General features: G+C 46.9%; 1 protein-coding gene across 1 annotated transcript in view; it reads left to right on the forward strand.

Annotated features, from left to right (window-relative positions):
- The window catches only part of itga8 (integrin, alpha 8), a 253,980-nt gene that overhangs the window by 59,352 nt on the left and 179,176 nt on the right, over positions 1 to 15,452 (forward strand). Inside the window, exons 8-11 of the mRNA XM_038797951.1 lie at positions 11,266 to 11,310; positions 11,465 to 11,508; positions 12,935 to 12,991; positions 14,379 to 14,431. Coding sequence (XP_038653879.1) covers positions 11,266 to 11,310; positions 11,465 to 11,508; positions 12,935 to 12,991; positions 14,379 to 14,431 — 199 coding nt within the window. The remainder of the gene's footprint in view (positions 1 to 11,265; positions 11,311 to 11,464; positions 11,509 to 12,934; positions 12,992 to 14,378; positions 14,432 to 15,452) is intronic.

The raw sequence follows: 15,452 nt of genomic DNA on the forward strand, positions 1-15,452 counted from the left end.
GGAAGATGGTTGAGGGAGCAGCCAGTAAAACATGAAAACGATTGTTACTGGTCTGAACTGTATACACAACCAGTTCAGACCAGTACCGGTCAGTTCCATGTTTTATTGGTTTTTCATCCTGAGGTGGACAAGTTGAGTTCAGAGCTCAGAGAAATAAAGGTGGAAGAAACAGGGAGCTATCTTACATTGAAGAGCGGTTACAATCTGGAATGTACGACATTGTCTTGATTCTTCAATTATCTCCTCTCCTCCAACACTGTAAAGAACAGCCAGCTACTCCTTCAGGGATCCCGCATCTGTGAAGACTGCGGAATGAGCTTTTGGAATCTCCCACCTCATAAATGCTGCCTTATCAGCTGAGTATTTCCAGCATGCTCTGAGGTTTTATTTCTGATTACCAGCATCTGCAGTGTTTTGCTTCTGTTTTCAGAGTTCTTGCTGTGTTTTTGTTTTCTCAGCTGGAGTAAAAAAAATGGTAATTATGGGCCAGTATGGGCTGTAGCTTTTTTGTTGGTGTGTGAATTTGATTGTTTTTTTAAAATAAAAACTGCAAAGGTAAAATTGATTTCATTGGCTTGACTGTCAGTAAGTGGATTATAAATATTTTAACGGAATAGAGCAAGTCATAGCCCTAAGTTCCTAAGTAAATCTATTAAAGAGGATTTTAATTCCGAAGGCTTACAAACAGGTCTAGACATTTATCTCCTTAAGCTTATTAAATTAAACAGGACAGTATTATATAGGAGAAAGTTAACAGACTGGTGTGCAAACATTGGGCGGGATTCTCCGACCCCCCGCCGGGTCAGAGAATCCCGTCCCCGCCGGCCGCCGAATTCTCCGGCACCGGAGATTCGGAGGGGGGGGGGGGAATCGCTCTGCGCTAGTCGGCGGCCGCTCACCACGATGGGCCAAAGTCCTGCTCGTTCTATGCAGGTCCCGCCGGCGTAGATTGGAGTAGGTCCCTTACCGACGGGAGCTGCCGGCGCGGGCTGGCTCCGGGGTCCTGGGGGGGACGCGGGGCGATCTGGCCCCAGGGGGTGCCCCACGATGGCATGGCCATCGGGGCCCACTGATCCACGGGCGAGCCTGTGCCGTGGGGGCACCCTTTTCCTACGCGTCGGCCATGTCAGCCTCCGTGATGGCTGACGCGTAGGAGAACCCTCCACTGCGCATGCGCGGGGATGACGTCAGCAACCGTTGACGCTCCCACGCATGCGTGGACCCGTGCCGGCCGACGGAGTCCCTTCGGCCCCGGCTGGCGTGGCGCCAAAGGCCTTCCACAGGCCGGCGGGGCGCAAACCACTCCGGCGTCGGCCTAGCCGCTGAAGGTGCAGAGGATTCAATCTGGGACCCTGGAGCTGTGAGGCAGCAGTGCTAACCACTGTGCCACCATGCCGCCCAGTCTGGCAGATAGTTTTAACGTACAGATTTCAGTAATACTGCAGATGCTGAGCTACCCATTCTTCATAGCATTTTGTTTCGCTCCAGTAAAAGACATCATGTAAAAACCATTTCATTACTTATGGGCTCTGAAGCGAGAAAGAGAAATAAAGAAAAGGGCAGATGGGGAAAATGGTCGCCGGTGTTGAAAGTTATTTACTGGATGTGGACACCAAAAGGTGTGACAGAAAAAAATATATTGTAGGATAAATTCTTTAAAATTATTTGTTCAAGGAAAATGATAAATGCATATATTCAGCCTCTTCACAAAGTGATTCTGTTCCATTGGATTCAAACCATGGTCGTGGTGGCTTCCCTCTGATTTTCTCACCCCAGGAAGTCCGAGGGTGCGATCTAACAGAAACGTTTCTATGGGTGGGATTTACAGACCACCCTGCCACACATTTTTCGGTGAAAGAGGCAGCCCGCCAGCCGGCCTAGGGCGGATCTACCGGTCCGCCGTTGTCAATGGGATTTCCCGTTGACAGCACCCCTCGCCGCTCGGAAACCCGTGTTCCGGCATGGGTCCGGGATTTCCTGCTGTTGTGAACAGCCAGTAAATCCTGCCCTAACTATCATTTCAGGCGAGTTTGGCTGGGAGTTCCTCCACAACTCTGTCGGTGAGTTACCACCGCTATCTAGCCACACTTAAGTCACTTTTTTGGGACCTGGTGGGTTTTTCTCCAGGCTAGCCCATATTTAGAATTATTTCCATCACTGGAGTTGCAGTTTAAAGTGGTGGGAGGGAGTTTTGATACTTGGGTATCCAGGGTGATACGGGGGTGGGAGCAGTTACATAAATTAAATCTGGCCTGGTTAGTGGAGAAAATGAAGGAGGACTTTCGGAGGTGGAACATGCTCCCGTTGTCACTGGCGGGGAGGATACAGACCGTAAAGATGATGGTTCTCCCATGGTTTTTGTTTGTTTCCAGTCTCTCCCTATTTTTATCCCAAAGGCCTTTTCTAAGCGGGTTAATGCGGTGTTCTCTAGCTTTATATGGGTGGGTAAAACCCCTTGAGTAAGGAAAGTGCTGTTGGAGTGGAGCCGGGGGGGGGAGGGGGGGGTGGCCCTACCGAACTTTAGGAACTACTCCTGGGTGGCAAATATAGCCATGATCAGGAAGTGGGTAGTGGGGGAGGGGTCGATGTGGGAGCAGGTGGAGGCGATGTCTTGTGGGGGCACAAGCTTAGGGGCACTGGTGATGGCACCTCTGCCATTCTCACCGGTTTGGTACTCCACAAGCCCGGTTCTGAGGGTAGGGGGTCAGTGGCAGAAGCATATGGGAGTGGAAGGAGCGTCAGTGTTCACTCCAATTTGTGGTAATCACCGGTTTGTCCTGGGGAGGTTGGATGAGGGGTTTCGGAGGTGGCAGAGAGCAGGGATTGAGAGACTGGGGGATCTGTTTATCGATGGGAGCTTTCCTTGTTTGGAGGATTTGGAGGAGGAGTTTGAATTGACAGGTGGGTTTCGTTATCTGCAGGTGAGGGACATTTTACGAAGGCAGGTTTTCCGCTTCTACTGCCCCAGGGGATACAGGATAGGGTAGTTTAAAAAACTAGAGTGGGGGAAGGGAATGTCTCGGATATTTATAAAGAGCTCATGGAGTGGGAGGGACCACAGATAGGGGAGGTAAAGCGCAAATGGGAAGATGAGCTGGGTAAGGAGCTCGACGTAGGTCTATAGGAGGATGCTCTGAGTAGAGTCAACACGTCCTCCTCATGTGCCAGGCTCAGTCTGATTCAATTCAAGGTGGTTCACCGGAAACACTTGATGGTGGCCCGGATGAGCAGGTCTTTTGGGGTGGAGGACAGTGCGGGAGGTGTGCGGGAGGGCCCGCAAATCATGTCCACGTGTTTTGAGCATGTCCGAAGCTTAGGGGATTCTAGCATGGATTTGCCGACGTCATGTCCATGGTGCTGAAACGAGGGTGGCCCCGAGTCCAGAGGTGGCGATCTTTGGAGTGTCAAAAGACCCGGGAGTCCAGGGGGTGAGAGAGGCTGGAGTTTTGGACTTTGCCTCCTTGGTAGCCCGGAGATGGATTTTATTATCCTGGAGGGCCCCGGAGTCCCCGAAATCAGGGGTATGGGTTAGCGACATGGCTCGGTTTCTCAGGCTTGAGAAAATTAAGTTTGCCCTGAGAGGATCTATGTTCGAGTTTGTCCGGAGGTGACAGCCGTTTATCGACTTTTATGGGGAAAACTAAACTGTTAGGAGATACAATAGGGGGAGGGGGAGAGAGAACGTTTGTTGGGGGGGGGAAGGGGGGGTAGGGGGAGTTAGTTTAGTTTAGGTTAGGTGGAATCTGCAAGAGGAGATGGAGGGATTGGGGAATTGTGTGTATGAGCCATGTTGGCTGGGTATGGCTGCTGGTTGGGAGGGTGTTATGCACTGAACTATGTTGACATTTGTATTTGTATTTTTGTTATCATAAAATCATAAATGCCTCACTAAAATGTTTTCCAAAAAAAAAGATAATACCAATCTCCCACCACCTCTGTCTGCAGCCTCTGGCCAATCACATTAACACCCTGCCCATGAATGTAGCCACCATCCCGATGACCTCCTGCAGGCACCACAGTAGTGAGAGGATTTCAGATCCCATGCTGGGAGGGGCCTTCACACCGTAGTCCTGGTAATCACCAAACCGAGAGGCTAAAAGCGAAAGAGAAAATGCTGGAAAATCTCAGCAGGTCTGGCAGCATCTGGAGGGAGAGAAAAAAGCTAACGTTTCTAGTCCGATTACTCTTTGTCAAAACTAACCGACAGAGAAAGTTGGTATTTATACTGTGGAGTGAGAATGAAGGATGAGTCATAGCCATAGAAACCCAGGGAAACCGGGAGCTAATGGCCACAGAAACCAAGGGGAAAGAGTGCTAATGGCCTCTCCAGAGAGAACAAAAGGTGTGAAAGGTCAAACAGCAGGAAACTAATATCAGAGGATGAACTGTAGATGTTGGGGGAGGGGAAGAGGGAAGCAAAGAGGAGAAAGGTAAAGGAAAGGTGGATAAGATTGGGGGGGGGGTGGATTTAAATATATATTAAGAAAGAAAGAAATGGTAAAAGACAGTTAAAATGAAATGGGATGAAAACAAATGGGTCGAGGTGGGGTAGAGCTGATCATCTGAAGTTGTCGAATTCGATGTTCAGGCCGGAAGGCTGTAGCGTGCCAAACCGGAAGATGAGATGTTGTTCCTCCAGTTTGCGTTGAGCTTCACTGGAACATTGTAGCAGGCCAAAAACAGACATGTGGGCATGGGAGCACGGTCTAATATTAAAAGGGCCAGTTTGTGCAGAGCGCAGTACACCACAGGGGTGCGGGACACCCTCTGGGGCTCTATTGGAGGGTTTCCACCCGACTAACTAGTCCGGGCACTGAAACCACATCTTGAGCAGGCCAATCACCTGCTCGACCAGCATGCATGTTGACGCATGAGCATTGTTCTAGCGAGCCTTAGTGGGTGTTTGTGGCCTCCACACTGGTGGCATCAGGGACCTACTGAGGAGGCAACTTTTGTCCCCAAGGAGCCATCCCTCCAGCTGCTGCTCTCTTTCAAAAATGGCTGGAATCTGCCAGTGGCCCAAGATGTAACTATCACGGATGCTTCCTGGGAAACGGGCACCTGCATGATCACGGGCACCATTGCATGGTCACAGACGAGAACAACACTGAGGGACTGTAGTTCGCCAATGGCGCCCCATGCTGTCAGGGGAAGTGCCGAGCCGCGTGGCTGCAGTCGATAACACCCTGCATTGGGAGGATACCTGCTATGCGAACAAAGCCTATAACCCTGGCTAGCTTGGTCCGGGTACAAGTTAATGTTGTATGGGTAGCACGATGGCACAATGATTAGCACTGCTGCCTCACAGCACCAGGGACCCGGGTTCAATTCCGGCCTCAGTTTGCACGTTCTCCCCGTGTCTGCATGGGTTTCCATCTGGGTGCTCCGGTTTCCTCCCACAGTCCAAAGACATGCAGGTTAGGTGGATTGACCATGATAAATTGCCCTTCAGTGTCCAAAAGGTTAGGTGGGTTACTGGATTATGAGGATAGGGTGGAAGCATGGGTTTAAGTACGGTGCACTTTCCAAGGGCCCATGCAGATTCGATGGGCTGAATGGTCTGCTTCTGCACTGTAAATTCTATGATCCCATGATGAGTCCTTCCTGTTTTTTCCTTTTCTTTTCTTTTTATTGGTCAGTGGACTCATAATCAGGATGTACCTGGAAGGAGAATACTCAAACTGGAGCAACCTGCTTGTCAGGACATTGTGTTCCCAGGTTTTATGTTTGAGAAGGAGAGGCCAGACTCTTCAGCACCGAGTGAATCTTAGGAGCTAATTTTGGGGGAAGGCGATTTGATTGGCAAACTGGCAACCGATGGGTCGGCCAGGGCAGTGTTCTGCCTGACAACAGCCAGTGGTTGGTTCCTGCGCGATGCTTTCTGAGAAAACTGTGCAGATGTTTATAGACCTTGGAAGGAGAAGAAACAATCTCTCTCTCTCTCTCTCTCGCTTGCTGAAGGAAATGACTGGTTTATTGTTCTAAAACCTGGCACACCATTTGCTGTAAACTTAAAATTATCCTGGATCCACAGAGCGAGTGGACAACCTTGCCAGAGAAAACCATCTCAAGCCTAGAAGGAAGAAATACCAAAATGAAAGGCTGAACTCCAGGAAAACATTAACTAGAAGTAATCCCAGTGAATCAAAGATCCTTTATCCTTTTATTTTATTAATATTTACTTTACCTTTCAGCCACTCTTTCTCCTCAGTTGTTTGCGTTGTTTGTGTGTGTATGGGTAGACTGTAGAGAGTGGGAGTAGTTAGGAATGGGGGTTGGGAAAGGGGTATTAGATTGTCAGTTACATTTTCTGGCAGTTTAATTATAATATGTTCCATAATAAAAGGTTAAAAGCAAATGACTGCTGGAATGTGAAACAATAAAAGAAAATACTGGACAATCTCTGCAGCTGTGACAGCATCTGTGGAGAGAGAAGGGAACTTTTAACTTTTAGCGTTTTGAGTCTGGTTGACTTTTTGTCAAAGCTGCGGTTTCTGAGATCTTTGGCCATTGACTGCTCCAATGACTTACAGGCACCAGAATTGTAAGTGAAACACAACTGTTTATTTATAACAAAAATAGAGATAAGACATGCGTAATCTACTGCTCTCCCCTTTTACCATCCTGTACCCAAACAAACACAAGACAGATGCACAGAAGAAGGGAAAGGGGCAAAATGATAAGGATTAAAATTGGAAAAGAGAGATGAGTGACCTTGTTGCTGATATTGAAGTTGTTGTGGACGTCTATCCTGCACGGACGTTGTCTGTTTAAAACCACCAGTTGGATTGCTAACAATGATCTTCTGGCAGCTACATTCACTCAGAACTCGCAGGCTGTAGGCTTTCCTCTGGGGAGTCATTTTCATTTTTATTAACCTGGGACTTCACACAAAAGAACAGTCTCAGGCCTGTGTGATTCTTATCTATGTCCCACTCCACCAGAGGGACCAACAGCTTGTCGGAGATAAGAACAGAAAGGTTCAAAGGGTTTTTTAAACACCTGGCCTGGACTGCAACTGATGGCTGGACTGAATTTCCTGCAGTTCAATCTGGTTGTAGAGAGAGAAAGGTCTTTACTTTGAACTTTAGAGTCCATAGGTAAGAGAGAACAATTAGGGCTGTGGCCCTCCAACCTCTTGATCAAACTGGAACCAACAAACAGATAAAACCTTCCTGCCCTTGGCAGAACATTCTGGAACAGACAGCACCAATCAGCATAGATTATCAGCTAAGAACTTGGCAATGTAAAAAGCCCATTGGCCAGACAGCCAAGTCTATCAAGATCAGTCATCACTGATGTCAGTCTAAACAGCACATGCTGCTGTAGATTTCGTTTTTAAAATTAAAGTTGAAGTCCATCTTATAGGCATAGGTCCTATTAATTGTCCAGGTACAGAAATTGAAATAGCAGAATAATGGAAATGAAAAGAAAAAAACAAGAGACAGACTGGGATTAACAGGCAGATCCTTACAATGGTGAGTTGAAGTGGAAAGACAGGAAGGTCTGGGTCCTGCTTGAGGAGTAACCAAAGCTGGTCTGCAAAGTGGTCACCCTTTCTGTATTTAGTCTCTCCAATGTACTGGGAGCAGCAAATGCAATAGGCCAGACTGAAGGAGATGCATGTGAAGTGCTGCTTTACCTGAAAAGAGTGTTCAGGTGTTTGGATAATGAGCAGGGAGGAGGTGAAGGGGCAGATTGTACACCTTCTGCGATTGCATGGGAAGGTGTGGTGGGAAGAGGGTAAAGTGTTGGGGTTGATGGAGCAGTGGACCAGACTATCCCGGAGGAAAAGGTCCCTGCAGAATTCTGACAGCGGGAGTGAAGGGAAGATGTGTTTGGCGGTGGTATCATGCTGGATTTGGCAGAACTGGTGAAGGATAATTCTTTGAATGCGGAGGCTGGTAGGGTGAAAAGTAAGGACAAGGGGGACCCTATCCTGGCTCTGAGAGGGGTGGAAGGGTGAGAGTAGAGATGTGGGAGATCGGTCAGACACAGTGGAGAACCCTGTTGACTAGAGTGGGTGGGAAACCATGATGAAGGAAGAATGAGGACACATCAGGAGTACCGTTTTGCAAAGTGGCATCATCGGAACAGATGCAATGGAGACAAAGGAACTGGGAGAATGGGATGGAGTCCTTATAGGATGTGGGGTGTGAAGAGCTGTAGTTGAGGTAGCTGTGGGAGTCGGTGCACTTGTAATCGACACTAGTGGACAGCCTATCCCCAGAAATGGAGATAGAGAGGTCAAGGAAGGAAGGGAAGTTTTGTAGATGGACCATGTGAAGGTGATAGAGGGGTGGAAATTGGAAGCAAAATTAATACATTTTTCCAGGTCAAGAGGGGAACATGAATCAGCATCAAAACAGTCGCCAATGTACCGTTAAAAGAGTTGTGGGAGGGGACCTGAGTTGGACTGGAACTGGGAATGTTCCACATACCCAATAAAGCGACAGGCAAATCTGGAACCCATGCAGGTACCCATAGCCATATCTTTAGTTTGGAGGACGTGAGATACATTGAAGGTTACTTGTGTTAAATTCAAAAACCTGGTGACTGTAGTTTATTGGGCTTACCCAAGGACCTTGGGTATTTAAATAAAATCTAATTTCACCCGTGTTATGATTCCAGGGCAAATTAGGCTAGAATTGACCGCGCACCAGCCCAGTGTGCCATAGCAATGAGCATGTGGGCCGTGCCAATTGCACATTTGTGACCTCCCTTGTCCACGTGCATGTGGATGACTTGAAGATACCGCACAGGTCACTCATGCAGCCATGAAACAAACCACTGGCATATAAGTTCAGAGTAGCATTGACTTTGAGCGCCATAGCAATGAGTGACCTCCCAGACCATGTGGTGCCATCTCTTGCATCATCTGGCAAAGGCTGTCCACTCCCCCTGGGACAGACAAAGTCTTTGCCCGCACTGAACCTCTAATATCTGGAGGTGGGAAATTCTATGGCGGTATACTAAAGGCCGGTAGTGTCTCCTCTGAAGCTTCACTATCTGTAGCCCTGCTCTCTGAAGATCAATAGCCTTGCCTCCCCCTCCACTGCAGGGCGCTGGTCCTGGCCATGTGCAGTAGCATGTTGATGTCACTGCTGCTGCTCGATAGCAATCAAAAGAATTGCCAACAAGACTGGCTCCATGATTCTTCAGAATCAAAAACTGAAATGAAGAGGACATCAAAGTGAGTGATGAAGAGTCCTGACAATGACTTGACCCTCAGTCATCTCATGGTCTGGGACATCCACCCATGCGCATCCCCCAATGTGAACATCTTTCCAATGAGCCTCACTTCCTCCTCATCACACAATAGCCACTTTCCCCAAAGTTTCTTCTCTCAACTCCACCTGAATGAATCGCTTCGACCCTCAGCAGTCGGCTTACGCACCCCTCCACACCCCCACCCTCCAAAGGGTGAAGAATGAGGGCAGTTGAAAGTTTTCAATGGACCTGTGTTCTAACCTCACAGGGTAGGGTTCATCTCCTGAACAGAGTGATTGATCAGCGGCTTCACCGTAATGCCTTGTATTGGGGGCCACATCTGTAAAACCTCTCTGTCATGGAGATGCAAGTTTTAGCCTTGGGTTTCAATGCTTGGGGGCTATGCTTCTATGCTTTAAGTTACAAAGCTAATGCGCAGAGTGGACAGGCAAGCCCTTAATTCATCTCATTGCGTTCTCCAAAAATCAATTCAAATTGAATCAAATGCAGTAGCACAGTTATTACTTCACAGATCCAGGGACCAGAGTTCGAATCCCGTCTTGGGTCACTGTCTGTGCGGAGTCTGCACATCTTCCCCGTGTCTGTGGGTTTCCTCCGGGTGCTCCGGTTTCCTCCCACAAGTCCTAAAAGACGTGCTTGTTAGTTGAATTGGACATTCTAAATTCTCTTTCAGTGTACCTGAACAAGCACCGTAGTGTGGCGACTAGGGGGTATTCACAGTAACTTAATTGTAGTGTTAATGTAAGCATACTTGTGACACTAATATAAAAATTAATCGTCTCCGCAAGAGAGATTTATAAGATCCAACCTGACAAGAAAAAGCATTGCACCCTACCTATGGCTTCATCTGAAGCTTGATCTTAGCCAAAAGGCCAAAGTGTTAACAATTGGGTGCTAATCAGTGGCACACTCGTGCATTGCAATGCTGACTAAATTGGCACAATTGACTCATCATGGAAAGGTCAGGGACCTGATTAGGCAACTGGCTTTCCCTTGTGGCAGGCAAGGCACACCTTCTGCATGTGAAGACTATAATTTGCATTTAACCTCATCCTTAGATGGCACCGTCATTCCCCCAGCTCTCGTGGACTGCGGATTAAACCCACCTTCCAACTTGAACAGCCAGCAACCAAGGCATTGATCTCTGACACCTGGCCTCCATAACCCGTCTGGGCCTTGAACATCCAGATATGCCATGCACTCTGGTTTCAAAGTGCAGCCTGAGTGTGGGCATTCATTCTGATTGCACTTATCTCCTCCCCTTGTCAGAGTCCCCAACACTGCCCATGCTGCCTGGCATTTCACAGGAACCCACCCAGTGACTTTGCAGTCATCTCCAGTGCTGATGCTATGGATTCATCTGCTCCGACCCACTTTCCAGCTACTACTCTGGAACGGCAATCCCTCAGCAGTGATATCACCACAAGCCCAGCAGGGAGGACACTGGAAGCAATGCTTGCATACCAGCTGCCAGATCCCTTTAAACCTCGAGGCTCACATTCATGAAAGACCGCCAAGGCTGACGAGCAACCCCTCTCCCCAGAGATGCCAAGATTGAACCCCCCCCCCAACCCCACCGAGTCCTGAGTTGAACCTATTTGGGCCTACCACGTCCTCTCTCCTGTGCTCCCTCTGCAATTGACACCCTGGAGGGTACTGGGAACCTGAGTGCCCACCTCCGATATTTCCTTTAGAGGTGAGGCCAGCAGTTTCTCATCTTCATACAGCTGCTCTAAATCGCACCGGCGTGCCGTCATGCTGGCATGCGATGAATATTCAGAGGGGGGGTAGTCCCAATAATGGTATTGGATGGATCCTCATTATGCCATGACAGTTCCTGATTCTCACCATATGTTGCGCCTGTGTCGCCGTTCCCGTTGACGCCTAACAGGCTGAAAATCGCCCCTCATGTAGCTGTCAGGATTACACCCTCTCAGCAATTTTGGGACATTGATGTTGCCTTACGAAAAATGTGCTTTTGATGCAGTAATTATTACAATTTGACCATATGTTGGTAATTTATTTTCTTAACAGGATATTCAGTTGCCGTGGGGGAATTCACAGGAGACTCCCAACAAGGTAAGTAACTTAATTGATCACCGAAAGCATGTTTTCGCTCATTATGTATTTATTAGCCATTTCCTGTTCCTTAACATGCAGAGTTTTTTTTGATAACGAACCAAATGAAACTACATTTTCCAACTCAGCTTTCACATCTTTTTTCTTTGACTAGAACTTGTTGCTGGAATTCCAAGGGGCGCTCAGGCTTTTGGATATGTACGTAATAATATTCTTTTGTTCAGTGTTGGTCCAAATTAATTTTCATTGTTCACATCTCTCCCTTTCTCCTCCAATGCTGAATAAGCAGTTTTAAAATTGTGCGTATCACTTTCTCTTTTATTGTTGGGTTTTGCACAATAACAGTACTGTCACTACTTTCTTCAGAGAAAACGCAGGAGAAAATTGAGGTGATTTTTAACTTTTGCCCTTAAAACGGGTTGGTGCACTGTTCATATCTTACCAAATAAATGTTGGAACAGCATTCCTGCCTGTTTTAGGCAGCAGCTTTTTAAGTGCACAAATTGGAATTTGAGGCAGGCTCTGCCCATTTGTAGCTCTGAATGACAAAGGCTGGTATTCTCCGATCCGGGTTCACCCCGCTACCGCTGCCAGCAAGAACATTGGCGCTCAGGCAAAACTCCATTCACTGCAAAGAATCCCGCCGGCGTGAACGGCGGAGAAGTCCGGTCATAATCCGTGCCCTTAAAGATGTCCTGTGTCACTTTGCTCTTTTATTTTTAGGAGTCAGAAGGGACAGGCGAAAATCTCCCTGATTCCATGCCGATGTTCAAACTCCTCCAGGATTGCCTCCCATCATTTAAGCCCAACCTGCCAACTGGTTCAAGATAGGAGAAATCTGATTTCTCATGTTGGCACAAGAGGCAAGCAGCAACGGAACAACCTTTTGATGCCCGCAGCTCTGAGGTCACATTAAAATAATGCCCGAATACTAAAGTGGTCTGCAGCCTTCCTGAACCACTGCAGTCCATGTGTTGTAGGAACACCCACTGTTCTATTAGAAAGGGAGTTCCAGGATTTTGACCCAGCAATAGTGAAGGGATGGCGATATATTGCCAAGTCAGGATGGTGAGTGACTTGGAGGGGAAATTGTAGGTTGTGGTGTTCCCAGGTATCTGCTGCCCTTGTCCTTCCAGATGGTAACGGTTATAGGTTTGAAAGGTGCTGCCTAAGGAGGAGGAGGTGAGCATCTTCCTTCATGAGCTTCACCTATACTATTTTGAACTAGCTACTTAAAGATAGACAAGTTCAGTCCCAAGCTATCTGTCTCAATCTCTGGAGGAAGGTTGTCTAGTTTTTGCTCTGCAACATACCTCTGTAGTGTGATTATGGGTTGCAAGCAGCCAGTAACACAGCATGCTGAGGGCAGTGAGTTGACCTCCGCAATAGACTGGACACTTTTAGAATTGATGGAACACATCATTAACATTTCATAGTCCTGTCTGTGTGGAGTTTGCACATTCTCCCTGTGTCCACATGGGTCTCACCCCCACAACCAGAGATGGGCTGGGGAGGTGGATTGGCCACGCTAAATTGCCTCTTAATTGGAAAAAAATACATTTCATAGTCGCATGATAGTGTTGTCAGAAATGAAGACCAATGTAACCATATTTCTTTTTAACAGGTTGCCATCATAAATGCAACAGATATGACTTTCATCTTGAATTTTACTGGTGAACAGGTAAGGTATCATTATATCTCCGCATTTCCAGGAAACATTGAAACTTTTTCCCTCTTGCCAGCTGAGCAAAGCAGCTGTTTTCTCACAAAATAATGGTCTTTTCAATTATTTTGGAAGTTTCAGTAATGCTATTAGCAGCAAAAATGGTGAAATATAAACTGAATCCTTGACCCAATAGCACAATGTAGAGTCATTTATCTTGGAAACCAAAACCATTTGAGAGGAGACGGCAGTTAAACAGCAGTGTTTTACTCAGTTATAAACACTGAGGTTCTTTCTATCATGTTGATGATGACCAGAAGTTACTCTGGCATGTCCACTGGATTCAGCTGATGTGTGAACGTTGCCTGGCTGTAGTTATGTCCTTTATTTCTCTTCAACTTTGCAAACACATTTTTGCTTTCAAAAGGGAGATGTAACAGAATGCGGTGCAATATGTCATCATATCTATCCAGTGCCTTGTGCTCTGAGTCAAAGGTAAGGAGATTCTGAACATTGAGAAAGCCTTCCACATGATCCACCAAAGGCACAGTGAGCTTGTAAAGCTGCTCCAGAGCACTGGCCATCTAAATTGTGTGGATGAATTTTGAAAAATGTGCACTTATAAATATTGGCTAGGATTTTCCAGTCTTGACACTGGTGGGCATTGTCGTGAGCGGCTCAGATCTCTGAATTTTCCTGACCCACCTGCGACGATGCCTGCTGGTGTCAGGGCCATAAAACCCCAACCATCATATTGATTGTACCGGCTGTTAGCAGAACGGCTGTGTTGATGTTGATGCATTATATCAATCTCAGTGGTACATGGTGAATTTCTCAAATTCCCTCACACCGTGCCTGTATCATGTTTGAGCTCAGCAGATATACAACTAAATGACGTTGAGTTGACACCATGCACATGAATCTAGACAACCACATGCCAATTCTGATTACTTTGCTTGTGTTTTCTAATTCATAAGAATATCACACTTCCAAATAACTGAATTAATTGACAATTAGTTAATGCTGAGGATGAAAGGTGATATAATGCATCAACATCACCACAGCCGAAAGGTGGAATACCCAATGCCATGTATTACTGTTTTGTCTTGCGTGATGGCAGCTCTTCACAGTTGTTGAGGATCAGTAGTAATTGTTTGGATGTTGAGAATGTACTTCAAGGGTACATCATCCACAAAGAGCAGTCCCTCGGTGAAATTGCCCATTACCTTGATGGATCTCTTGAAGTTGTTGAGCAGCTTTTATGATGTGTGGGGGAAAAATTTAAGATGTTGCCTTCATTAGGCTGGAGCCATCAGTGTGGAGCTGCCACCTAACATATTATAATAAGATGATTACTTTGGATGCAAGGCTTCAGTAATTTGTTTCCCATTTTTAAAATCCACAGATGGCTTCCTACTTCGGATATACCGTGGCTGTCTCTGATATAAACAATGATGGGTGAGCCTTATACCTTAATGCATACTGCAGGAAAATTAGAGATTAACATTGAATCATGAGTTGGAATTTAAATCCCCCTCCCCTGAGGCGAGTCCTAAGTCAGGCTTGGGGGTTGATGCATTGGGCCATTTGATTGGCGGGGTGCAGGGTCAGTATCCTGACTATTTGCTGACTTCTCCTGATCAAACTCTATACAGGAAGGGTGACCTTCACATTAAAATGATGGGCCGAATGGCCTTACTCGATGGGCCGAATGGCCTTACTTCCACTCCTATGTCTTATGGTCTTATCTTGATGTCGTGAGGAATTAAGGGCTACGGGGAGAATGCTGGTAGGTGGAGTTGAAATGCCCATCAGCCATGATTGAATGGCGGAGTGGACTCGATGGGCCGAATGGCCTTACTTCCACTCCTATGTCTTATGTCTTATGGTCTTATGGTCTTCCCATTCTTAGGCCAATCGAGGCCTGTAAGTGGTGTTCAACGAGCAGCAGGTGGGAAACCCATCATTGGGAAGGGTACCCAGCAAAGCCTATCAGTTTTGCCTGGGGCCTCTTGAGGAAGTGGCAGGGTGGCGCGGTTGGGGGAGTCCTTCATTCACGGGCACTATGATGGCCAAGCGAAGGTGGGCTGACCCCTGACATTTACGTCAGGTGCAGAGAGCCTGCGTACAGTGTATAATCCAGCACACCTAGCCTCTGTAATGTCCTGCTCAGATCAACACAATTTACAATATCTCTTAAATTAGTGTCATCTATAAACTTGAACATACAAGTCACTATTCTGTTATCCCCGTAACTAATACACCTGAAAACCTGACGTCCGCGGGCAACCCCACTTGCTAAATTCTGCCCATCAGAGAATGTCGTCTTTTTCCCAACTTTCTGTCTTCTACCACTCAACCAATTACCAACTGAAGTCACAAAGATACTTCTACTCCTGTGTGATTTAATTTATGTTAATAATCTTTCAGTGAACCTTATTAATGAATTAATTCTATTATGGCCTTTCCCACCATACCT

The sequence above is a fragment of the Scyliorhinus canicula genome, chromosome 5, assembly GCF_902713615.1.
Source record: "Scyliorhinus canicula chromosome 5, sScyCan1.1, whole genome shotgun sequence".
In the NCBI taxonomy this organism is placed as follows: domain Eukaryota; kingdom Metazoa; phylum Chordata; class Chondrichthyes; order Carcharhiniformes; family Scyliorhinidae; genus Scyliorhinus; species Scyliorhinus canicula.